This window comes from Gallinula chloropus, assembly GCF_964237585.1.
Source record: "Gallinula chloropus genome assembly, chromosome: 6".
Classification (NCBI taxonomy): Eukaryota; Metazoa; Chordata; class Aves; order Gruiformes; family Rallidae; genus Gallinula; species Gallinula chloropus.
In genome coordinates, this window is record NC_140091.1 from 6,219,488 (window position 1) to 6,243,309 (window position 23,822).

The 23,822-nt window shown below is 43.7% G+C and overlaps 4 protein-coding genes across 5 annotated transcripts in view; 3 read left to right on the forward strand and 1 right to left on the reverse strand.

Moving 5' to 3' along the window:
* The first annotated feature begins 832 nt into the window (after nt 1-832).
* On the forward strand, nt 833-3,144 carry MAGOH (mago homolog, exon junction complex subunit). The gene is made up of 5 exons (XM_084266443.1): nt 833-1,007; nt 1,169-1,227; nt 1,362-1,472; nt 2,046-2,128; nt 2,690-3,144. The coding sequence occupies exons 1-5, from the start codon at nt 920-922 to the stop codon at nt 2,787-2,789; spliced, it is 441 nt and encodes a 146-aa protein (XP_084122569.1). The 5' UTR covers nt 833-919; the 3' UTR covers nt 2,790-3,144.
* Nucleotides 3,145-3,880: 736 nt separating this feature from the next.
* CZIB (CXXC motif containing zinc binding protein) lies at nt 3,881-11,558 on the forward strand. Its single transcript, XM_084266438.1, has 8 exons — nt 3,881-4,075; nt 4,172-4,255; nt 4,962-5,018; nt 5,753-5,834; nt 6,340-6,371; nt 6,810-6,887; nt 10,419-10,484; nt 11,316-11,558. Exons 1-8 carry the CDS (start codon nt 4,070-4,072, stop codon nt 11,391-11,393), a joined length of 483 nt encoding a protein of 160 aa, XP_084122564.1. The 5' UTR covers nt 3,881-4,069; the 3' UTR covers nt 11,394-11,558.
* Nucleotides 11,559-13,323: 1,765 nt separating this feature from the next.
* CPT2 (carnitine palmitoyltransferase 2) lies at nt 13,324-20,050 on the reverse strand (the record flags this gene model as incomplete). Of its 2 annotated transcripts, none has more annotated exons than XM_084265902.1 (5): nt 13,324-14,316; nt 15,272-16,512; nt 18,688-18,794; nt 18,899-18,979; nt 19,914-20,050. In XM_084265902.1, the coding sequence occupies 5 exons, from the start codon at nt 20,048-20,050 to the stop codon at nt 13,990-13,992; spliced, it is 1,893 nt and encodes a 630-aa protein (XP_084122028.1). In that variant the 3' UTR covers nt 13,324-13,989. The 2 variants fall into 2 exon arrangements, with proteins under 2 accessions (XP_084122028.1, XP_084122027.1); XM_084265901.1 differs by having other exon boundaries at nt 13,324-14,321; nt 15,208-16,512.
* A 1,736-nt stretch (nt 20,051-21,786) lies between these two features.
* SLC1A7 (solute carrier family 1 member 7) overlaps nt 21,787-23,822 on the forward strand; it is a gene marked incomplete at both ends in the record, with an annotated part of 50,042 nt that continues 48,006 nt past the window's right edge. Inside the window, 2 exons of the mRNA XM_084266084.1 lie at nt 21,787-21,927; nt 23,012-23,091. Of these exons, the coding sequence (XP_084122210.1) occupies nt 21,787-21,927; nt 23,012-23,091 (221 nt within the window). The remainder of the gene's footprint in view (nt 21,928-23,011; nt 23,092-23,822) is intronic.

The following is a 23,822-nucleotide window of genomic DNA, read 5'->3' on the forward strand; positions in this document are numbered from 1 at the left end:
TTTCTCCTTTTTCTCAACAGTTCCCCCAAGAGCAAAAGGTCAGGTATTACCATCAATCCACTTATTCTTGGGCTTCAGGCCACCAGTAACAAGGTTTACTCAACACATCACTAGCAGGAAGAAGGAGCCAGGGATGCAGTGGCTGTGTGGGGCCAAACCTGGCCCAGGGAGCGTTGCTGCCTTCATCCACGGGAGGCACAAACTGCCTCAAATTCTAACACTAAATGTTGATGTCAAGACTCCTAACAAAGGGCTAGCAGCACCTCATTCTTACTATTACTAGGTCTAAATACTATGTGAAAGCCTTTATTAGCAACAAGTAACTCTGACTTCCCGCCCAGGAAAGGCTCAGGAGATCAGGGCAAGGCTTACAGCGTCTGGTCGCGGGGCCCTGGCTGACAGACCAATACCTCTGAGCGGACTCTGCCCCGTTCCGTGTTCCAGCGGTGAGACCCAGCCACCGCCACGAGGTGTTTGGGCGGGGTTTTGGTTTTCATTTAAGAAAAGAAACATTCGGAGGACGCAGCTCCGCGCCAGCGGCCGGGCTCCCGGCACCGCGTGAGGAGCCGCCTGGCGAAGGCCAGAGCCTTTGTCCCGGGGAAGGCGCTTGGGGGGCGCGTGAGGCCCCTCCCCTGCACCGCTTTACGTCGCTAACGGACTCGGCGACGTCCGGGCCGCACCGCCTGAGCTTCGGCCCAGGCGCCTCCACTCTCCGGCCGCAGAGGGAGCGGGAGCCCGGGCCTCGCCTCACGGTACGGGCACGACCGCGACCCCCAGAGTCCGCCAGGGGGCGGCTGCAACCGCCGCCGCTGACTGCTCCGGCCGCGCGGAGCTGAAGACACGCCCCGCCTCGCCCGCGCGCCGTGACGCACTTCTCCCGCGCCGCAGCAGTGCATGCCGGGGTGGCGGCGGCGGGACCATGGCGAGTGATTTCTATCTCCGGTACTACGTGGGGCACAAGGGCAAGTTCGGCCACGAGTTCCTCGAGTTCGAGTTCCGGCCCGATGGTAAGAGGCGGGGCGGGACCGGGAGGGACGGAGGGAGCGAGCGAGGGCGGCGGGACCCGCAGAACCTCCGCTCCTCCGCTCCCAGGAGGATGCGGGGCCGGGGGCCGTGGCGGAGCGGTCCCTGCCTGGCGGGGGGTTAACGCCCGCCCTGTCCTCGCCAGGGAAGCTGCGCTACGCCAACAACAGCAACTATAAGAACGACGTGATGATCCGAAAGGAGGTAAGCGAGGGGCGGCCGGCGGTGCAGGGCCTCGCGCCCGGCGCTGTGCCGGCAGCCGGCGGGGCAGAGCGGAGCGGAGCGCTCTGTGGCGGCACCGCGGGGGCCGTGTGCTCACGCTGGGGTGCCGTTCGTAGGCTTACGTGCATAAGAGCGTGATGGAGGAGCTGAAGAGAATCATTGACGACAGCGAAATCACAAAAGAAGACGATGCCCTGTGGCCTCCTCCTGACAGAGTTGGGCGGCAGGTGGGTGCGCAGTGGCTTTTCTAACTGCTGCTTTATGCCTAACGTGGTTGCTCATTGGAACGTAAGTGAGCTTTTTTCTCTTCACATCAGTACTTTTTGTAGCCAAGAGGGAAATAAACACCACTTTAGAGCCTGAGTTTGCAGTTTAGCTGTGAGAGTGAACACGGGTCACAGACCTGCTGCATCCAGCAGTTGTAACAAACATGGAAAGGCATCGTTTCGGTGCTTCGGTATTTCTGACACTAATGACATAAAGTGGTAGTTTGACTTCACAGATTCACAGGATTGTAGGGGTTGGAAGGGACCTCCAGAGACCATTGAGTCCAACCCCCCTGCCAAAGCAGCTCCCCAGCTCATATTGCACAGGTCGGCGTCCAGATGGTCTGGAATATCTCCAGAGATGGAGACTCCACACCCCCTGGGCAGCCTGTCCCTGGGCTCTGTCACCCTCACTGGGTAAAAGTTCTTCCCCATGTTGGTGCGGAACTTCCTATGCTCCAGCTTCAGGCCATTGCCCCTTGTCCTGTCTCCACAGACAACTGAAAAGAGTTCCTGTGATGTTTTCTTTTTCAGGAGCTTGAAATAGTAATTGGTGATGAGCACATCTCCTTTACCACATCGAAAATTGGTTCACTCATTGATGTAAATCAATCCAAGTACGTACTCAGCTTTTTTGTGTTCCTGTCAGTTTTACATAATGGTCTGCATTGGAACTTGCTGGTTTTTAGGTACTTGTATTTTATATTGTTTCAAAGCACGAATGAGTTTCTGGGGGCACAAGCGCTCTGTGTTCCCACATAATGTACCAGATGCTTTTAGTCTGTGTCATTACATGCAGAGTTTTCAAACTCACTGAGCAGCCAGTGTTACTGTGGAACAGCTCAGACTGAACTCAGCTGTCGTTGGCTTGTCCACACCAGTGTCTGGGGGAGAACCAAGACTTCGGTATCTCACCTAAACTGAAAAGATGGGATATTGTAGTAAGATCCCTTTGGATTTAGAAAACGCTTTCTTTCATGATAAAAATGCACACTTACAACTTGCAAACTGGGGCTATAGAATGTTTTGTCATTCCATGTGGGATGAAACAAATCTATTAATGTCTAAGATGACCTCTGAAAAATCTCCCTATGGGCACTGGGGACTTTTTTAATAGGTTAGTTCTATGAACTGCTCTCTTAGAACATAAACCTAACTGGTTTTTTTTCCTCCTTCAGGGATCCAGAAGGCTTGAGAGTGTTCTACTACCTGGTCCAGGATCTTAAGTGTCTAGTGTTCAGTCTTATTGGACTACATTTCAAGATTAAGCCAATTTAAGTCAAACAAACTGAAGTTTATATTGCAGAGGGAGGGAGGGAGGGGGAGGTAGGAAATACTGGTTTAATTTGTTGCGATTTCGGGCCTGAAGCTTTGATGTATGTTAGACTTTTCATTTTTTTTCTTTTTTTTTTTTTACAAACTCTCAGTGACTGTCTTTTAATAAAATGATGATACCTGTATTTTTCATTTATAAGTTTTGGTGAAAAACTGACTTCCTAACACTTCACTGTACATTCAGGGTGTGTTACTTCACTTGTATGAAGCTAAGTGTGTAGTGACAGGACAAGGGGGGTTTTAAACTGAAAGGGGGTAGATTTGGCTTAGGGATATGGAAAAAATCCTTCCCTGTGAGGGTGGGGAGGCCCTAGCACAGGCTGCCCAGAGAAGCTGTGGCTGCCCCTGGATCCCTGGCAGGCATCAAGGCTGGTCTGGATAGCTCACATATGCAAAACAACTGAAGCTCTGATGCTGGATATGATAACCAGTTATAGCAAAGACACAGCTCAACTTCACAGCACCCTGGTACATTTCCTGGTTTGCTTTCCAAGCAGAAGCTGAAAACAGGCCACCTAGGAGCCATGCAGGATCCTCACTGGTAGCCCCATCCAGCTTTAGAAAAGCAGAAATTAAAAGTAAAGTAGAATGTATTTAAGCTGTAGACTAGCAGACCTGTTACGCAGGATTGGTTGAGAGACTGACAAGGCCCCACCTAACCTGTCTCAGCTTCAAAAGGGTGTCAGTTTTGTAGAGCACTGGGAGGGGCCTGCAGTGGCCCAAGGCGCCCACAGGCATCGAGGATATTCCCCACCACAGCTCTGCCACACTGCCCTTGCTTTCTGCAGCAGCTCTTCCTGTTTTTCCTAAAACAGTGGCAACTGTGATTAAAAAAAGATTGTTGTTAAAAGGTGAAAGCATCTAACAGCGCTTCCTGCTTTCCCTCCTGCGCCCTCATCGCACGCCAGCCCCGCTTCCCTACCACCACCATTCTGCTTCCATCCCCAGAAGCGTCGGCCCGGGACCGCTCCAGGTGACGGCGGGGCAGCGCCTCGGCAGGCCGGCAGGCGCCATCTTAGTCGAGGGCAGCTTCGGCTTCAGTCCTGCAGGGAGCACTGGGAAGCCGCCGCCAGCTTGGCTGAGGGGACCAGCGCAGCGCAGCGGAGGCTGGAAAAAGAAACCCAGCGCAAGAAATCAGTACTAAAGGCTGCTCCCGCGAGAGGCGGGACGGGGTTCAGGGGGGCCGGCAGGGGAGTCCCGAGAGCGCGGTCCCGTCAGCGGCCATGGGGGTAGGTAGGAGCAGCGGCCGGGCCGAACCGAACCGAAGCGGGCCCAGGGCAGCCGAGCGGAGCTGACGGCCCCTCTCGCTGCCTCTTGCCTTGCAGAGGATCGGGCTGCAGCTGCGCGCCACGCTGGAGAACATCACCCGCCTGCGGGCCGAGGGAGAGGACTTCCGCTGGTACCTCAAGGTGCGGCAGGGTGGGCAGGCTCGGGGCTCCGGCAGCGGGGATCGGGGGGCAGGCTGTTCTGGGTCTTGAGAGCCGCTGGACTGCCCAGCCGGCACCGGGCTGCGAAGGCCTCTGATGCTGGCACATCACTCCGCTTGAACAGGCATGGGCAAGCAGTGCAAGCAGGCTGCTCCAGGAGCAAGGAATGCGCGCGGTGTGAGCATGTATACTTGCACTGTCCCAAGGAACCTGCTTTGGCAGGGGGTTGGACTCGATGATCTCCTGAGGTCCCTTCCAACCCCTACAGCTCTGTGATGCGTTAGTGCAGGCGTTGCATTATAGGTTACTTTGCCATAAGGAAAAGTTGTAAACTCAAGCGTTGGCCAGTGCCTCCGAGGGTGAGTGGGCTGGTGATCCAGTACGTGTGGGCAGGTAGCCCAGGTAAGCAGGGAGATGTGCTATTCCCATGTTTAATTCCGTGCCCGTGCTTTGTAACATGTTTTCCAAACAAGACCCTCTGTGGAAGGTATACCTGCCCTGTCGAGCCAGCTCACGGGCCTGTCAGGATAGATGGCGACAGATACCTGCCTCTGGCTCCTCTCAGCAGTGGCACAGTGGGGAGCGTGAATCCGGGGGGGGGGGGGGGGGGGGCCGCTCACATCGTCTCCTTCAGCTTTTTAATCCCTGTTTACTGAGAGTTTTCCATTCTCTGATTTATGTTTTTCAGCTGAAATGCGGGAACTGTGGTGAAGTTTCTGACAAATGGCAGTATCTGCGATTGATGGTATGTTTTCCTGTTGTGACCTGCATCAGAACAAAAAAGAGAAAATGAAAAACAAACCTGCCTCTTACACACAAGGGGCATTAGGGACAGATGAGATAGTATTTTAATAGCTACGTGCATTCAGGAAATGCTGTCATTCCGTTTGGAGACTGTAATTGATATAAGCCATTGGAATGGTGACTTGGTGATGGAGTATTTACATCTGCTTTGAAATGCCACTCTTCTCTAAAAATATAATTTGAAAACAAATTTTGAAGTGATAGCAGAATGAGGTTTGGCCTGTAGCTCTTTTCCTGATGCCCACTGTACTGTTTTGGAGAAGTTTAGGCAACTCCAGGTGAGTTATGCATGTTAAATTAGCATTTGGAAATGGAACAAGCAGGACAAAATCTGTCCAGGATAAGAGAAGGTTCCGTTCTTAGGAATAGTCGTCCTTTTTTGTTGTGTATTATGTAATGGTGAGAATCTATTGTCATGAATTAATGTAACTTGCCTGTATGGACAAGACATAACTATCCATTATTCATTCATTAAGTCTAGAACAAACTTACTGTTTGATAATCACAGCTTTCTGGATTTTAGATCTAATTTAAAAAGAAAAAAGGCCTTCTCAATGCAATATTTTTAAAAAGTTAAAGGTCATTGTTGTAAAACCTCCTTTACCTTTGCAGAAGTTTCCAGTGGCTCAGCTAGAGTGCAGTTAAAAATGATGTCTCTATTGTCTTGGATTTTAGGACAGTGCTCCCCTGAAAGGAGGCAGAGGAAGTGCCACTATGGTGCAGAAATGCAAGCTGTGCTCCAGGGAGAACTCCATTGGTATGTGCTTAGAAATGAAGAGGCATCACCTGTTTTATGCTTTTTCTCCTAAGTTTTATTTTTAGTCCCATTTTTTAGTCCCCACTCTTCACAGAGAGCATTCACCAGGGATTTTTATTGTTTCTTGTACACTGGTGCTTGAGTTAACAGCAGTCAGGTACTTGTGCTCATGGAGGAGCCAGCAAAGCCTCCTGGTGAGTTCAGGTCTGTGCATGAACAAAACCCATACCTGTAATTTCATTTTACAAAAGCATGCAAGCTTTTTTAAATTATTTTATTTTGCACCAGTGGGGTAACAAAATGGTGTAATGTAAAATTCTCAGGAGAAGTGAGAAAAATTTAATTCTACCCTTTGAAGGCCAACTGCAGGAACTGTTTGGTTACTCTGTTTCTTTTACTTTAAGGACATTTCTTCAAAAGCAGCAACCCATCCTTTCTTTGTGCTGAATAAAATCGAAGGCACAATGCCACTCACTTTTACATTTCTGATTTTTCTTTTTTTTAGATATTTTAAGTCAGACAATCAAGCCTTACAATGTAAGTTTGATTTCTCATTTATATAACAGGTGAAAGATAAATAAGTTCAATGATATTTTGCTTGTTTTGGGTTTTTTTCGCATTTGTCTTTCAAGAAAACAAAAAGCTGGTATTCTCCCCTGACAGAAAATTGTCTCTTCTAGACTCCTGCACACAATCTCAAGTATAATCTGAAACATTTCATAAGCAAAACACGAAATTGTATCACTCAAATCAGAAGTGATTATATAATGCCTGTATTAGTTTCCCTTTGAAGGCTTCCTTGTGGCAGATTAAGGAATTCTAGTTAATTACTGCCTATTAAATGTGCCTTAGGATTTTGCTGTCACCTGGGACATCAGAGTTGATAGTACTGCCTCTAAAGCAATTCATTCCCAGGCTAAAACTTGTCACTGTATTTATAAGAAGACAACTAATGGTATTCTGACTCAATTATAGGCTGAAGACAGTGAGAAGTTCAAAACGATAGTGGAGTTTGAATGCCGGGGTCTGGAGCCAGTTGACTTTCAACCACAGGTGAGTTCTGATTTATGATTTTTCTCTCAGTTTTTAACACTTCTTATGGACTCCAGAGTGATAAAAACACCACACTATTTGAAATGGTACTGCCTCTCCTGGAATGTCCTAGACCTCCCCAGTTTTCTGTCCTCTCCACAGTTCATGTGGCTCCAAAACCGCCCCCCCTGCAAGCAGTTAACACTAAAAACTCTGGTATTCTTTGTGCCAGTAAAATCTAAACTTAAACATGCCTTGGAGTCGCCTTATAGGTGACAGCACTGCTCATCTGAATTCATTTGCAAGGTCTTCATTGCTCAGGTTATTTCAAGAGAGAGTCCTTTCCAAAGGGGAAGTGCCAGAGTGCATTAGATAGCCACATTCAGGAGAGCACACTTTGCTTCTTGGTATGTTACAGGGAGTAAATGAAGTTCAGGTTATGAACAGTCTTCAGTATACGGCTTCTAAAAAACATCAAATTTTCTTTGAGTTTTGATATCACCAAAGCCATAGGGAATAAATACCAGCATTTTTCCATTGGAAACTTGGTCAGACAGACTGAAGATCGATGGCAGTTAAAGGTTGTTGGTAAGCATACCTCAACTTTCAGAGTTAAAGGATTTTTTTGGGGACAAGCCAGTCTTCAGTGATTCATTTGCTTGTGCATGGTCATGCTGTATGCAAGTTAACTCCCTACTATATTTAACCTATTATTCCAGTCGGATTAGGTGTAAATAGACTGACAAATATAAACCAGTCTTATCCTTCCCTTAGACTGTGACACACTTCTAAGAAACAGACCAAAAAGGCTGATCCTACAACAAGTTTAGTATAAATAATATCATCACTATAGCATGCTGCAGGTGTCCTTTTTATTTGTTTATTGAAGTGAAGCTCATCTTTTTGAAGAACAGAATGGTTATTAGTTTATTCCTGTCTGAAAGCTTTGCAGCAAGACCTAGGAACTTGCCCTTCAAGAAGAAATCAATGAGAAGACTACAAAATGTACTAGTTCATAGCTTTGATTCCTAGCTGTCAGGGGTTTTTTTTATGCAGAACAAAGACTTCACAAGTATAATGAAGCTTTAAGTTTAATATTCTCAGTTTGGTCTGTGTACTCTATTGTAGACTACACTTGAATCCCTCAGCAGATATTTCGGTGAGTTTTTGGATGCCTAAATGAGTGAACCCAAACAATTCTCTAGACTACTTCCTATTTGACATGACCCAAGCCAGTCTGGCTTCTCCACAACCTTCAATAAGGCTGTTGATCACCACCAAAATTCGTATGACCACAGCATTGCTGTATTTTCTTTGTATTTATTGATAGACATAATAGAACTTGACCTCAAGTCAACTTAAAGTGGCCTAATGCTTACTTAAATTATAGAAGTTTTCTCAACATTTTCATTTGAGTTTCAAAGAGGGGAAAGTATCCTTTGATTCCCTAATATAAACCCTCATTTCCTACATCACAGCAGCAACAATTTCAAACGAGGTACTTGTATGTTCTAATAATGGGCAAGGACAATCTTTTTCCCCTAGAATTACTTATCTTTCTTAACGTGCTTAAGTAGATACAAGTACTTGCTGATACATAATTTTTGGTTTTACTTGGTTAGTTGAGCTCCTTTCCTGTCCTTTTCTCAGGATTGAATGCTTCAGCTAAAAAATGGAGGTTTCTTCATAAAATTTCTCTTAAACCTTCTTAACTGTCTTTGCTTTGTGGCACAAACGTTAGTTTAATTGGTAACAAAAATGTGACAATTCACCGTTTTCTAAGGCATTTTTTTTTTCATTGGGGATTAAGCTTTAGCTGATGGCCCTTTGTCAGTCAGCAGAGGGCAGACAAGTCACTGCATGTCCCAGCTCCCTTCTGCAGATTATAGAGTCCCTGCTCTGACGCCAAAGCTGGAAGAATGCAAGTCCCGCTGGGTGTCCGGTACAGCAGCTTGAAATTCCAGTCACATGGCTTTTTATTTGCAGGGCTGGTGAATATCTCCAGGTGGCAAAAGCAGAGCTTCTTGTATTTTCCTAGTGTTTGTTCTATACTGCTGCACTGCATTTTTGTCCCATGATGCTGATCTTCAGCCCAGCAGTTCCCTTGAGCTGGGCTTCTGACAATTATATAAAGGCCATATTTATACTGTGCCTTGTAAGTAACTCTCCTGTTGTTGTATCTGCCACCCTCCATGGTATATTTAACTCCCAAGTGCTTAACCTTCTGTTCAAGTCACACATTCTCTGACTGGCACTAATGGGATTTTTTTTTTAAACAAAACCACAAAGATGGATCCCTTGCAGAAAATGAAGCAGCTACCTTTGCTCTTTAGCCATTTCTTACTAAAATTCTGTAGTTAGAAATGGCAATGTGAGAAACCTTTCTGTATGCTACAGAGGTGCCTGAGACATTTAAATTTACTTTCAAAAACTAATAAAACTTAATTTACAATTGGTAACTGTGAACCCTAAAATGAGAGAGCTGTTCCATTGAAAAACAGAACACCTTGTACTTGTGTTGTACTCCACTTACAGCACTAGGAGGGAAAGAGCCTATCCTTTCCCTCAGCTTTTCAAAAACAGTAACAACAGTGAAGAACTCTCCCCTTTGAAATTAATTTTTGGGTGTAGTGATCTGTCCATTCAGCCAGCTCATCATTCTTTCACATAAGGCTTGTGAGTCACTTCTGTACCTAAATCCAGTTCAGGCTGGGAGCAGCTGAGGGAGCTGGGGCTGTTTAGCTTGGAGAAGAGGAGGCTGAGGGGAGACCTTATCACCACCTACAACTACCTGAAGGGAGGTTGTAGAGAGGTGGGCGATGGTCTCTTCAGCCAGGTGACAGAAGATAGCACAAGGGGCAATGGCATGAAGCTGTGCCAGGGCAGGGTTAGATTAGATATTAGAAAAAAAGTTTTTACCGAAAGAGTTGTCAGGGCCTGGAACAGGCTGCCCACAGAGGGGCTGAGTCACCTTCCCTGGATGTGTTCAAAAACAGGGTTGATGAGGTACTTAGGAATATGGTTTAGCTTAGGTCTTAAAGGTCTTTTCCAACCTTGTGATTCTGTGATTCTCTAGAGTGTCTTGGATTCTGGTGATATTTAAGCCAAAATTATTAACACTCTTCTGTATTTTTCTGTTTTCTTGCAATGTAAGTTTGTTATGAAGCTATTTTATACATAATGCCTGTATGGATTCTGAACACAAGTGAAAGCTATTCATAGTTGGATGCTGCTATATAAACTTACAAAACTCAGTTTAAACATTATCTGGAGTTCTTCAAAATACCTTTTTTGGCAGGACGAACAGAGGAGCTGTGTTCCCTCGTTTCACTTCGTGCTTGCTTAGACTGAATTCTCCCAGTTCACAAACAGGATCACAACCTTGCGCTGACACTTAACTGGGAATGAGCAGGACTGTTCTTTCTGCCTAATTTAGAAGAAATACAGTTAAAATTTGTGCTGAGTCACTATCTTTAAACATGTTTCAATGATGATCTTTATTATTGTCTTGGTACAACTTATACTTACAACTTACTACAAATGTGTTTGCAGGCAGGGTTTGTTGCTGAAGGTGCAGAATCTGGCACACCTTTCAATGACATAAACTTGTTAGAAAAGGTATGTTGTCTTAGTTTCATTAGTAAATCTATCTATCTATCTAACTTGCTTTCCCTAAGTCACTAGTCCAAAATACACACCCTGCACATGCAACAGACTTAAGTTTTAGTTTCATATAAGCATAAGGAGGTCACAGCTGGAGAAACTACATCAACTGTGAACAACCAGCAGTACTGACAGCATCATTTTAGAAATCACACTTGATAGCTTAACAGCTGACAAAGGTAGGAAGGCAAATTATATATTAGATCTCGCAGGAATACCAGAGAGCAAACACCTGGAATACTGGATGGCTGGGTTTATTCACAGTGGTGCACTAGTATTTCTAGGAAAATGCCTGTGCTTTTTTCTGTGACAGAAATATCAAAAAGTAATATAAAGACACTGACCTTCAAAGCTCAGGATAATGGCTCCAGCATTGCAAAACCTTCCTGGGCTGTGAGCAAGAATCTCAAGGTCACATCTCTTCCCTGGTATCCTACTTGGCAGGGATCTGCTTGTCTGCTTACCCACCTGACTCGGGTATTGTAAATGATAGATAATCCTTTCATCTGCTGTGGCTGCTGTCTTGTCCACTACAGGCTGTGGACTACATATAAAAAAAAACCCCTATCATTATTCAAACACTGAGACTGAAGCCCATTTAATTTCAAGTCAGTGTTCTCGCTTCTCTCAGATATCAGAACTTACCATATTGACCACAGTGCTTTCCACAGACATGTAAGGCCCAAACTTTGAGTAAGGCTTAGCTTCAGTGTGATTTCCAGTCTGTGTTTTAGAGACTGTTGCATTCTAGCCTCTGTGACTAATATGAAGTCTTATTTCCTATAGGATTGGAATGACTATGATGAAAAAACAAAGGAATCTGTTGGCATCTATGAAGTTACCCACAAATTTGTAAAATGCTGAAGTTCATACCCTTAACAATCCCAACATGCTTATTGGTGAAGGAGCTGTAACCATCAGAGACGCAGTTTCCTCAGAGTTATTTTTCACAGGGCTGTACTTCAGAAATGGAAACTTAAGTTGTACTTTACTGTTCCCAGGATGTCCTAATAAAATACTTTCCACAGAGCACTTCTGAGATGCCTCAGTACAAACTGAAAACTGTTCATACACTTGACTGAACTGTGCCATTTTCTTAATGTTGTCTTTTTGGGTTGTGATGGACTGTAGAAGAATTACAATAACTACTTAGACAATTTACTGCCTTAAAATTTTTAATAGCTGATGGCCAGGAAGTACCCACATTTGATTCTCTAACCTGAGAAAGTAAGGTCATTTCATTCACCCTTCCTATCAGCAGGAAGTGACTATTAATAAATGGACAGTGTTAATTGGTCTTCAATAGCTTTCTGCCTGTTCAAGTAAAGACACTGAAGTGAGTTTACTGAGACTACGTAATAAGCTTGCCTGCTACTGACACTTGCACGTAGCTGTTACATCTGAAAAGCTGAGTATGTCACCATAAACCTCACTCATGTCTACTTAAAGACAGTTTCTAGCTCTTGGCAAGTGTGCTCTTGGCAATCTTGCTGGCTGTTCTTATGTTTAAAAAAACTCTCAAAAGCCAACCAAGAAAAAAAAAGACCAAAACCCAAACCCACAAACTGTAAAACTTCAGTGAATTTCATTCAAAGGTTTTTGGTCAGATTATTGTTTTCTGATATATTGTTTCCTTCATCCCCCTAAATGGATCACCTTTGTTTGTTTATATGAGCAAGAATTATCATGGTATGTTTTAAACTAAGTTTTAAAATCATTCTTTTCAACTGAAAAATAGGAACAGCTGCAGAGGAAACATGCCTGACAAGAAAAAGTTTATAAATGGTTGGGCTTACATATTTGCAGCATGCCTTCCCCTCTCCTTGCATTTGCAGTTCGTACTTCAAGATATGGTATTGCTTACACTTACTGTGAGAAAGAAAAAAAGACCCTGGGAGATCCTGTAATTAAAGATATCCAATGGAAGAATAAAAGCAAGAAAGTCCCGGAGCTGCTGAATGTCATCTGTCACATCCAGCCAACATGCTCAGGCTTCATGACCTGCTAATGTATTTGGTTGTCAATGTCACAGCAGGCTGTGCTGAAAGACACGGGCTGCATTGGTTTTACACAAAACTGCAGAAAGCAGCAAGCACTACTGTGCTATTCAGCTCCAGAGGGACTTACCTTCCCAGAACACCAGTGGAAGATGTAAGGGTTTAGAAGGCAGAGGTGTTCAAGTTATGCATGATGTAATGAATTTTGTGCAAAAAGGGTTATCACATGCAAAGTGCATCTGTGCTGGAATGCCAGCAACTTTGGCTTTTGACTTACAAAGGCCCCTGCCCCTTCTACAACTGCCCACTTCGTAGCTGGCAGCGTCCCAGCTGTGAGCAGCACACAAGGGACTGTGGGCACTAAGTTTTACTGATGTCTACGCTCAAGCTCCTTTGGAGCGTTTTGGTAAATCTTAGTCTGCAGAACTTCTGCAACAAGCCCCAGTGCACTGAAGATGCAGCTCTAGGCTCCAAGACTCTGACATTTGCTACATTAAATGACATCAAAAATCCAGGCTGCTAGAAGAGGGAGGAAACAGGAGAATGGTCTGTTGAGGTTACTTTTCCACGGTAAGAGGAAGTTTGGAAAGAATGAACCCAAAAGATGAAGTTTAGTGATTTTTAAGGCACAAGAGCACAGTGTATGTATCAAAACCAAAGCAGATTATTGGACAGACTTCACATATGGAAGGAGAGAGCCAACAGTGCAGTGTGCTTTCAGGTAAGACACCAGCTATTGATAAAGGGACGACCCATACTGTATCATTTTGATATGGCAACAGAAGAACTTTGTGGTTATTAATAGACAGCTTTATTATTAAAATACAGTCTTTTCCAGTCAATTTAACAACATAGTTGGTGATTGCAGGTTACTTAAAGCCTCCCATTTCATTTTTTGTTTCTGAGAAACCTGTTAAGAGTGGAAAGGCTTCCTTCAAGCAGTTGAGTCACAATCAATTCTAATATCAATTCAAGTTTAAAAAGGAAAGTAAGTTTTACAGTAAGCAAGCTTACTGCAACAGTGCAAATGTAACCACTCTTTCATATTTAAAACTATTGCATGTATTTTTTTTAAATCAAACCGTTTGAGTGGTATCACAGTGCTGTTGTCTGCCTGAACATTCATGGAACACAGATGTTCCAAGTTCATAAACTCAGCAACAATGCTTTTATTTTAAATAACTATTTTAAGAACACATGGATCTGTTGGAACAGATGGATGCAACTTAATTTTGACATTGTGAATGTATTTCCTGAAACATGCCTTAAGAGGTCTGTACTTGATTTCTTTACAATAGATACAAATTTCATATCAAATACAAGAGTATTCAGGTTCAATGAAGATAAACGAAGCTGGGCTGTTAAGGTGGGCAATCTCAGCCACACTGAACACTGAGTAGTATGCCAATTGGACATGGTCTCTATTTTGTACTGCAACTATATAAAGTGTTCCAACTTTATGCCTAACTACTGATTTTCTTGCCCTTTAAAACATTAAAGATATCTTCTAGTGATTTGTATATACACTCTAGGAATTCTTTACCATTCCTAGTTGGGTAAGAGGAAACGTTACAACCTATCCAATCATCATGTACCTGATATCCTACTCCAAAGCCATCAGCCACCACTGGACCAAACCCTCCTAATTGCACAGCAGGGCTAACCAGTGTGCTTGTAGAAATGATGTTGTGATTAAGCCGAGCATAGGCTTGGTCTTGATAGAAATCAGGCAGTGCAGTGCCTTTGGATAAGGCTAAACAGCGCAAGCCAAAGAGATGCCGGTCAAATCCCTGACCTGTTAAAATAAAAGAACAAATAGGAGAGAGATTATTAGTTTTTTGTGGGAAGTAAACTCACTTATTTTGACATCTCACTGTTTTTCAGCCACAAAAGAGCAGGTCTATGGAACCGGGGTTTGTTTTCATACTAGCAGGAATAATTGTTTAGAACTCAGACATTCTGCATCTTCAACACAGGTATCCTAAGGAATGAGGGCTTGCTGGTTTGCTGCTAGCCTCAACCAGGAATCACGACAGTAAACAGAAGCACAATGTTAACAACTTTAAAAATGCATGGCATTCTTTGACTAACTAATTATTTGAACATATCCAGGATCTTTAAAACAGAGAAAGGCTTTCCTAAAATTTATTAATCTAAAGAGGAGGATCTTGCATCAACAAAAGGCGGCAAATTTTAGACTCTGTGGAGTAATGCTAAATGATCAATTTTACTGAAACAACACCGTAAGTTATGCTTCTGGGAAGGACAACTCAAAGCATTTAGAGAAATACCAGGAGTAGCACAGCCAAAGAATCAGTTTGATTTAGTAGTTGTTAAAGCCTTTATGCCCTGCAGGGATACACTAGTAGCTCCTCAGACATAAAGCTGAGGTTCTTGGTTGCCTTGGGGGAGTACAACATGCACTACGTATTTATCAAAAACAAAAGTTTAAGAAATTCCCAACACGTTAACAGTGAAATGGGAAGCACAGAAGGCATTCTCCACCAAAACACGTCTTGGAGAAAGCATTTTAAACTGCAACCTTCTGCTAACGTTTATTGTCAAGTTTACATTAACATTAGACCTTGATCAAAATGATTTAGTTGTGAAGTAAAGGTTTACAGCAACCTTAATAGATATTTTAGTGTAAAAATGAGAGTGTTTGATATATTCCTACTTACCCATCGCAGCTTCTTTTGTCAAACGGCCATGGTATTTTGAGCACTCCACTATCAAGTTCTGCAGCTCTTCTGTGCTGTGCTTGGAGAGTTCCCTGACAAAAGCTTCTGAACATTTCTTTGTATGGATAGAGGCAGGACGTATAGTTTCTGTACGACCGTGTTTGAAGGCTGCAGTGCTACAAGACTCGTATGTCGCAACAGTCTGATTGTATTGCCGAAAGAAAGCCATCTGGAAGGCAAGTTGAGCCACAGCATCTGGACTTACCTTCTTCTGCTTTAAAAGGTCCTTGCCACCTTCCTGGAACTGAGTCATATTAAGAGACAGTGATTCTACAGTGGCATCAAATTTCTGTTTGGCTTTGGTAATTCCTGCTTTTAAGGCATCATTCAGCTTAAAGTCAAGTTTCTGTACTGCTCTAGAAGAGTCTACTGAAGCGGGCTGGGTATCGGGGCTGATGACTGGTGCCTTGGTGCTATCCTTAAAAACCTCATTCTGGAACCTGAGCACAGCCACACCATCTCCCCAGGAATGTTCAAAATTAAGTCCTGCAGTGCCATCCTTAGTTATGATAAGATTAAAGGATTTGTCATACCAGCGGTTAGCACCATCTCCGTGCAACATAGTATGGGACAAGTGCACAAAGTCTTTAACAGGAAAATCATCTAAACTTAAACAAAACACTGCCGAGTCTACTTTTTGAAGAGCTTCTTCATTGCCATTATCCAGTAGATGCTTTCTCAGCAATGCCCATGTATCTCGGTTTTCACTGGAGAGGTAGCCAAGAGGGAAGGCCGCGGCTGGACTGTTGTCGCTAAGGATGTATTTCAAGTGTGCTTGTATTTCTGAAGGGTTCAGGATATTTCCATCTCTATCAATAACATCAAATACATAAAAATTCCCCTTTCTCAGTACCAGTAAATGTTTTGCCTTTTCGTCTGTGTAAAGCTCATCTTTGTTGATTTTAGGCAGCCGTGTAGAATTGAAAAGTCTGAAGTACTGAGACATATCTAAGGGGTAAGCATTGACCATATAGGCACCAAACCAAGAGAGTGAAGAAGGCACAAATCGGATAATATTTTTAAACATCTGAGTGTCACTTTTTTCTGGATTGAGGTGAAAAACCTCTGGTTCAAGATAACCAGCCCTGAAGGTCTTCATAAAACGTAGAGCAGAGAAAGTGATGTTTGTAGCTCGTATGAGCTGATCGTTATATTCAGATTTCGGATCAGGATTAAAAGACATAAATGCATTAAAATTCAAAACAACAGGTTCACGTGCTTTTAGGTACATGTCAAACCAGGGACCTGAAAATGGAGAGTTGAGAAATAGGTCAGAACACAAAAGCAGCTTACTGAAGCAGACCAGAGGTTCATGTAGCCAATATGCTGCCTCCAACAGTGATCATGAACAAACACCTACTGAATTATATACAAACAAAGCAAACATATGCAGCAACCCCCCACCCCCAAGGATTCTCCCAACCTCCAATTATGAAGAAATGTACTGTTGGCTAATTGTAAAAATACTGTATTTGGAGCAATCTATATCAAGAGTTTCAGTGTCATTAGAAATAAAGGCCAATTTCTGCGTGCTCTGTACGGCGTGGTGATAAACCATAATCCTGCAACACACAATGCAGCCCCGCAGCACTACGTCTTGGCATGCACCTTACATTTGGAGTGGAACATGCCTTTACCTACTCCTAAGCTATTAAATTCTCCAGCTCTCTGTCACTGAGGGCATGCTTCTCTTTAAAACCATCTTTATTTTCCTCATCCCTGGCAGAATTCCTCCATTTACATTTGCTGTCTTGCATTTCCACCTCCCTCCTCTTTCTACCCATTAGAAAGATCAGCAGAGGGCAAAACTCACAAAACCGATGCATTACTGTCAGCATCTCAAGCTGGCAAAATGAAAAGAGGTTAGAGGGAACCTCACAGTTATTGCTTCCACGCCCAGAACAGACTTTGGAAAGCAGAATTTGATGCCCACGGATCTTTTAGACAGTCTGTCAGTACATCAAGAAGCATGACTATGACCCAAAGGTTTTATGCATGCCAAAAACAAGAGAATCAATCATAGCTGTAAAATGTAGTCACACCTTTCCACCTGCCTATGAGTAAATGAAAATCCTGGGGGCATGGACAAAGAAGCAGTTTTGTAAGTAAGTTCTATTTCATCATCATTAACAACTTCAATCTCAGTAAGCTCTGGTATTGCACACTGACGAAATACAGACCAAGAAAGTAGCACACCAACTTCATCTCAAGGGAGCTCGTGTATTAATTATTATTCCAAGCCTCGATCAGTCTCAAGTAGAATGATCTAGGTGGGCTGCAAAAGGGCAACAGGTAACTCAGGGACCTAAGTTAAAATTTTAATTCCAGTTCCTCACAGGTGAGTAACTAGCATTCATTTATATTTTTAAAACCACATCTGTCATCATCACATAGCCTTTTTACCTTAGACTTGAAAGTCAAGGGTGGAGACAACTATACATACCTTCAGAAACCAATTTCAAGTGGAACAAGTCTTTCATGAGGCCTAAAAAAGGCTTAACAACTGAACAAGAAGGAATACCAACACCCCACATTTCATGGGCACAAAGCAGCGTGCTCACGAACACCATAAAGCTACCAATTAAAACCCCAGATGTTGTTTAAAGTGAATGGAAAGTCAAAGATAACAAACAGTAACTTTCGTGAAATAATTCTGTATGGAATTTGTGGTAACTAACTCCCTTATATAGGTTCTCTCAAGAGCAAGAACAGAAGTGCATTTTCTGACCAACATGGAAACTTCTGCTTCCATAGGTATTTGATTATTTCCAACTCTGCTGCTATCCGTCCAATACTTTTGTAAGCAGACATTTGTATTTGGAAGTAAGTGGAAGCAACAATTAAGTTGAATAATCAAAAAACTACATGCATACTCTTCCTCTCTTAAATTTTCTTTATTCACATCTTTCTGTATCTCCTTTATTTCTTTAAAAGAACAGTCTTGTAGTTTTAGAGGGTTTTTTTTAAGCCCAGAGCACTGACTGCTCCTGCCTCCCAAAGATTAATCATATTCTCTGAGCCCCCCTCAGAATTCAGTTTGCCTCCTAAATAACTTGAGGATATTGTAACATTATTACTTTACTTTCATTAAGGGAGTTATCAGTTAAGCTCCTCCATTAACCTCAACATAGACTGCAATGAAAAAGGTAAACCTTGTAACCACAAATTTAAACACAGCAACTCATTAAAAAATAATTTCTTCAATATCCGTCTATCAGAAATTTTGGCATATAAAAGTTAAATGATTCTTCTTTCCGCCAGGGAATTTGCTCAAATAGTCACAGGTAGTAATCACAGCATGTTATTCCAAGTTTATGGAGTAGAGAATTTAAACTTCAGCCTATTTTATTTGTAGCAGTATAAACTGTTACCAAGCCTGATGATCTACACACTCCTTCTGTATCCAGTAGGCAAACATACCTGTGATGTAACTAGTATGCTTGTTCTGATTGTCTTGAGAAACCAGTTGCTCATGCAGCTCTCTTCCAACTCCCTTTTCAAAGTGATGAGCAAGTTCTTCAGTTTTCCTACCACAATCAGTAAAAGAGTGCAAATGCCATATTGTTATATCTAATACTTTGCTTTGAAGCAGCACATGGTATTGCAATGTGTGTATCTTGTCCGTCCATACCTGAATTGGTCATCATTTAAAAGTGGTTTCTGGGCATTTAGGTATCTCCTAATTGTATCTTCTAGTTTGGGAACTGGAAGTCTGAAAGAAAGGGAACAGAGACACATGCACTTTATGAGAAGTGGTACTAATGAAGCCTCAGATTCTTACACAGTAGCCTCTCTTTGCCCCCTCCCCCGCTTCTTCCTATCTTTCCTTATACCCCGTATAATACAAATGGATCAAAAGTTACAGGTGCAAGAAAAGGAGAAGAAAGGGAACAGACCAACATACATCATCACAGCACAAGGTTCTTGGAAAACAATGTGGAAAACCAACTGTCTTGTTACAAAGGCACTGCAGTGAAGTCTTAATAGCTTACAGGGAAGCCAATGTCACAAACTGCTGCATGGAGAAGCAGGTACGTAGAAGGAAGGTTTAGTTCACTAGCCATTCCTGCATCACTGCTGGGTGCCTAACATTTACTTTTTCTTGCAAATTTCCTAATCAGTATCTTTGCCAGCTTCCTCTAAACGTAAGAACGTTCCCCTTACTGTAAAAGGTTCCTATTACACCAACGAAGGTTACTTTGCAACCTCAAAATGTTAATATAGTGGGTTTATAATATTTATGCTTTAAAACCCCCCACTTACTCCTCTCCCCTGTGATTTAGCAAGAGCACATACAAGCAGCAGCGAGTTAGCACACCCCTAGCACGGCTATACAGAAACGGGAGAAGGGCATTTTCTCCCCCCTCTCCTCACAGCGGACAACTCAGGGCCGCCGGCCCAACAGGGCCACCGGCCGCCGCCGCCACCGACCTCTGCCCGCGTCCCCCCGGAGCCCGGCCCGCCGGGTGCCCTCGGCGGCCGCCCTGCGGCTGACAGCGACGTTCGCCCCTCAGAGGACGCTGGCTCCAGGCCTCGCCCCTACTCCCACCCAGCGCCGCCTCACTCAGGAGGCCGCGCGACGGGCGGTCTCGGAGGGCAGGGGGCCCTGCGGGCGCACCAGGGAGCGGAGCTGCGGCCCGCCGTACCTGGGCAGGCTCTTCTGGTAGTGCATGGTGGGCACGATGCTGCGGTGCAAGTACTCGGCAGCGCCCGCGCTGCTGTAGTCCCGCCACCGGCGTGGTGTCGCCGCCACCCGCCGCAGCAGCAGCTGCCGCGCCGCCATGATGCCCGCGTCAGAGGCCGGGAGGCACCGCCCGCGCCGCTGCCTTAACTGCTGTCCCGGGGCTGGAGGGCAAGGCCGCCGCGACCCCAGCCAGCTCCCCGGGAGTGCCGTTAGGCGTCTGCGCTGCTGCCAGCACCGTGCGGGACGGGCTCACACTGCCCCGCGCGGGGGCGGCAGGTTGGCGCTGCGCGTCGGAGGATTTAGGGCTTGTTCCCCGAAAGCCGCCCGGGGAAGAGGCGGGCGGGGGGATCGGCCAAATGGCGGCCCGTCCCCGCGGCACGGAGGGGTTTCTCTGAGCCCTCTCCGTCCTGGCGGGCCTCCAGCAGCCCCGGCTCCTCTGCCCTGCCCTGCCCGGCCAGGGCGAAAAGTCTGGACTGCGAAACTGCGGCTTGCAGCCTGTGCGGAGCTCGGCGTGACCTCACGAAGCATTTTTAATTATTATTTCATTTGGAAAGTGTTACTCGGTATTGAGGGAGCAAAGTTATCTGGCATTAGACTGTCTGGAGTGGGATGCTGTAACATTAGTTCAGTCCTCTCCTACATGTGCATTAATAAATGTTTCTGTGATCCTCTTGTTTTGACAGCACTCTTGTTCAGCACAGACTCCATTTATTTTGTAAATTTTACTTTGTGTGTGTGTGTGCTTGTGTGTGTGTTGTGTCTGTATGTCTTAACCTACAGCATTCAGGTCCTGCCTCCCAAGAGAACAGTTAAATCTCTCATGACCTTTTTTACTCTTATGTGAGTGTGTAACAAATACAGTGTAAAACACAACACTGTAAACACAACATTTTGTAGTACTATATGCAATATTTTCCATAAAACCACTGAATAATCTTAGAATAACCCAGAAACAGCAGAAGTAGTAAGAAAGCATGGTGTGGTGGACAGTTACAGTGGTGTATTTTTATCAGATACTCGCATAAACATCAGCATTGGGATTGAATGCGGACACGGCAAAGGAAAGGAAAGCAATCCCTGTGGCTTAGTCTGGTAATCCTCTGAAAGTAAATTGGCCCTACTCTAATCAACATAGTGGTTGGAGAAAAAGTGAAATCATTTCACTTCCAAGATAATAAATGCCAAATGCCAAAGTGTGTTCTTTCATTTTCAATGTACAGCTATTTTCTGTTCAATGCTTGTCTCCTGTGCTACTCATTCAGCCTTTTTTTCACTGTGATAACAAAAGAAACTAGCCTGCTTTAATTAATGAAGTTCAGTTTCACCTAACTTGCCCTGCTGTGATAGTCCAGTTCAAAATATTACCTGCTCTGCCCTTTAGAAAAACTGCAGTAACACTACTTTTACCCATTTGCAGGCATAATTGTAGTGTTCCCTTCCTAAGTGTGGATGGCCAGACCCATCCCAACCTGCGGAGACGGAGGAGCGCAACTCAAGCACCGTCTTTCTCTAAGGAGTGTCACTTTGTTTTGAACCAGTCTTGTTTTAGAAATACTACTGCATTCTGTTCTAATTTTCCAGAGCCCCCTAATCTTCTTCCAGGCTCTTAATGATGTAGTCGATAATAGGATTGTTGGTATTAATTTGGAACAATAATGCCAGCTGCTTGCTTGGTGGCTATTGGCAGAGGGGTGACCTTGCAGGTCAGCTAAGCAGAACTGGAAGTGCTTTGATCTGATCTATACAGAGCTAGATCTGCCCACCCGAACAAGAGGAGCAAATGAATTCTCTCTCCATGGGATGCTGATTCTTCTCCAAAGAGCACGGAGGACAGCATGGCAGTGGCTTTTGATGCAATCCTCGCTCGGGTCAAGGATGTTTGTAAAAGAAATGGTTTGCTCATTCTCTCGGTGTTGTCAGTCACCATTGGCTGTCTTCTTGGATTCTTCCTGAGGACAAGACGGCTCTCCCAGCAGGTATGTGTGGCACGGCGGTGTACTGCTACAGAGAAAATACCATTCGCACATAACAAAAGGCAGAGCAACTTTGTGGAAGTTCAGGACGGACTTCTGAAGATAAAAAGCACATATGTATGTTTGTTAAATTTGTTTAATTTCATTTGTTTCTAATCTACACTGTTCTTTGGGTCTCTTCACGCATTCTCAAATGGTAAGTTTGCACAGGGCTCCAGTCTTTAAGACACCTATTAAGTCTCACGTAAGCATATTATAATGTTGCAAGTATGGATATTAACAGTCGGTGTTTAAGCTAGATGAAATGTAGCATCTAATATAGACCTGTTAAAAAATAGAAGTGCAGTATATTCATTGGACATTTATATTACTTTGGAACATATCCATCTAACGAGAACATTGGGAATATTTTTCATGATCAGATATACAGAGGTACACGTGTTTATATTACACCAGTGGTATTTTGTGTTAATAAATTTAAGATTTCCCATAATTAACAGCCAAGTTATTAAAGTCACTCGAGCATTTCTCCTTCAGCATACTTCAACTGAATTCTGTGCAGGTTCTCATTTCTTTCTGATGTATTATTAGTCAGGGAGAATAGAGAGCGGAACATGCATTTTGCTGAACACATTGTCTGAGCACAGAATATAAATCTCAATTAAAGATATGGCACATAGTAAATGTGACTAAATTAAAACAGCTCCTTGTTCTGGTACTGCTAGCTGCAGTTTGAACATCTTTTATGTCCAAGCGGTAGCTTCGCACACATCTAGCAGAAAATACAAAGTGCAGAATGAAGGGATTATTCATGGCAAACTATTAACACTAGTCCCCAAGGGATGGGATATTCCATTTTTCTCTTCCTTCGTAAGGAATGAACATTGTGGTATGTTTTTGTTGAATTACAGTACAGCATGCAATCTAATTAATTTTTAAATCATCTTTTAAAGCCTACTCTCTTTGTCCCCTTACATACCAATGCTGCAGATTTTACTAATGTTATCTGACCCACAGCTGTAGCAGGACTCATGAAGATAGACAGTGTGTATCTCAAAACAATAAGCATCTCTCCATGTATTTCTAGGAAATAAGTTATTTCCAGTTTCCTGGTGAGTTACTAATGAGGATGCTGAAAATGTTGATTCTCCCACTGGTTGTCTCAAGGTAAGTGAGGATAATGATTGTTCCAATAACTTTTGAGGTTTCCTAAATGAGACGGGTCGTCACCACTGGTTTGGATTAAACTGAATTCACTTCAGAGTGCCAGGACCGTTACTGACTGCTGTACATTCATATTTATAATGGAGCTATGAACTTAATTTTTAATCCACAGGAACATTTATCTAATACCTCCTATAGGTATTATTTGCTTAAAAACTAGTGGTGTTTTTTAAATTGATATTTTCTTCTTGCCTTGTAATGGGAAGATTTTTCCTTTCAAGCTAACTAGAAGTTAAATATATGGAATAAATAACACACATTATCAAAAAGCCCACCTTAAACCTAAACACTTGAAATAACATATCATGCAAATCAGATGAAAAAGCAGTCAATTTATAGTCTTCTGCAGCATTTTGAGAGATGTGTTATAGTACAATGAATATTGAAAAGACTCTGACACGTCTCCAGTGAACTAATGATATATGCCTGGCTTGTGCTGGAAGTGAAAGTGATTTCTTAGTGCATTAAAGGCAGAACCTTTAGTGGTGCCACTGTGTTGGTGGCAGGATTAACAATCTAGATCCTGGTGCTGAGGGATGGTGAATGGTAGCTGCCTTTGCAGTGGGCAGGCATAATTTAGGATAACTTTTTCCCTCCTCTAAATTTGTCTTGTCCTTCAACTGGCTACAGTCACAAATACCTGTTGTATGGCCAGAAGCTCTCAGCCCATCACT

Excerpts from the sequence above, each read along its gene's own strand:
- MAGOH (XM_084266443.1), top strand. The coding sequence starts at position 920 with ATGGCGAGTGATTTCTATCTCCGGTACTACGTGGGGCACAAGGGCAAG. Across the intron at positions 1,228-1,361 it reads ACGTGATGATCCGAAAGGAG|GCTTACGTGCATAAGAGCGT; the intron begins GTAAGCGAGGGG and ends TGCCGTTCGTAG. Across the intron at positions 1,473-2,045 it reads CTGACAGAGTTGGGCGGCAG|GAGCTTGAAATAGTAATTGG; the intron begins GTGGGTGCGCAG and ends TTTCTTTTTCAG.
- CZIB (XM_084266438.1), top strand. Across the intron at positions 5,835-6,339 it reads CTCCAGGGAGAACTCCATTG|ATATTTTAAGTCAGACAATC; the intron begins GTATGTGCTTAG and ends TCTTTTTTTTAG. Across the intron at positions 6,888-10,418 it reads CAGTTGACTTTCAACCACAG|GCAGGGTTTGTTGCTGAAGG; the intron begins GTGAGTTCTGAT and ends ATGTGTTTGCAG.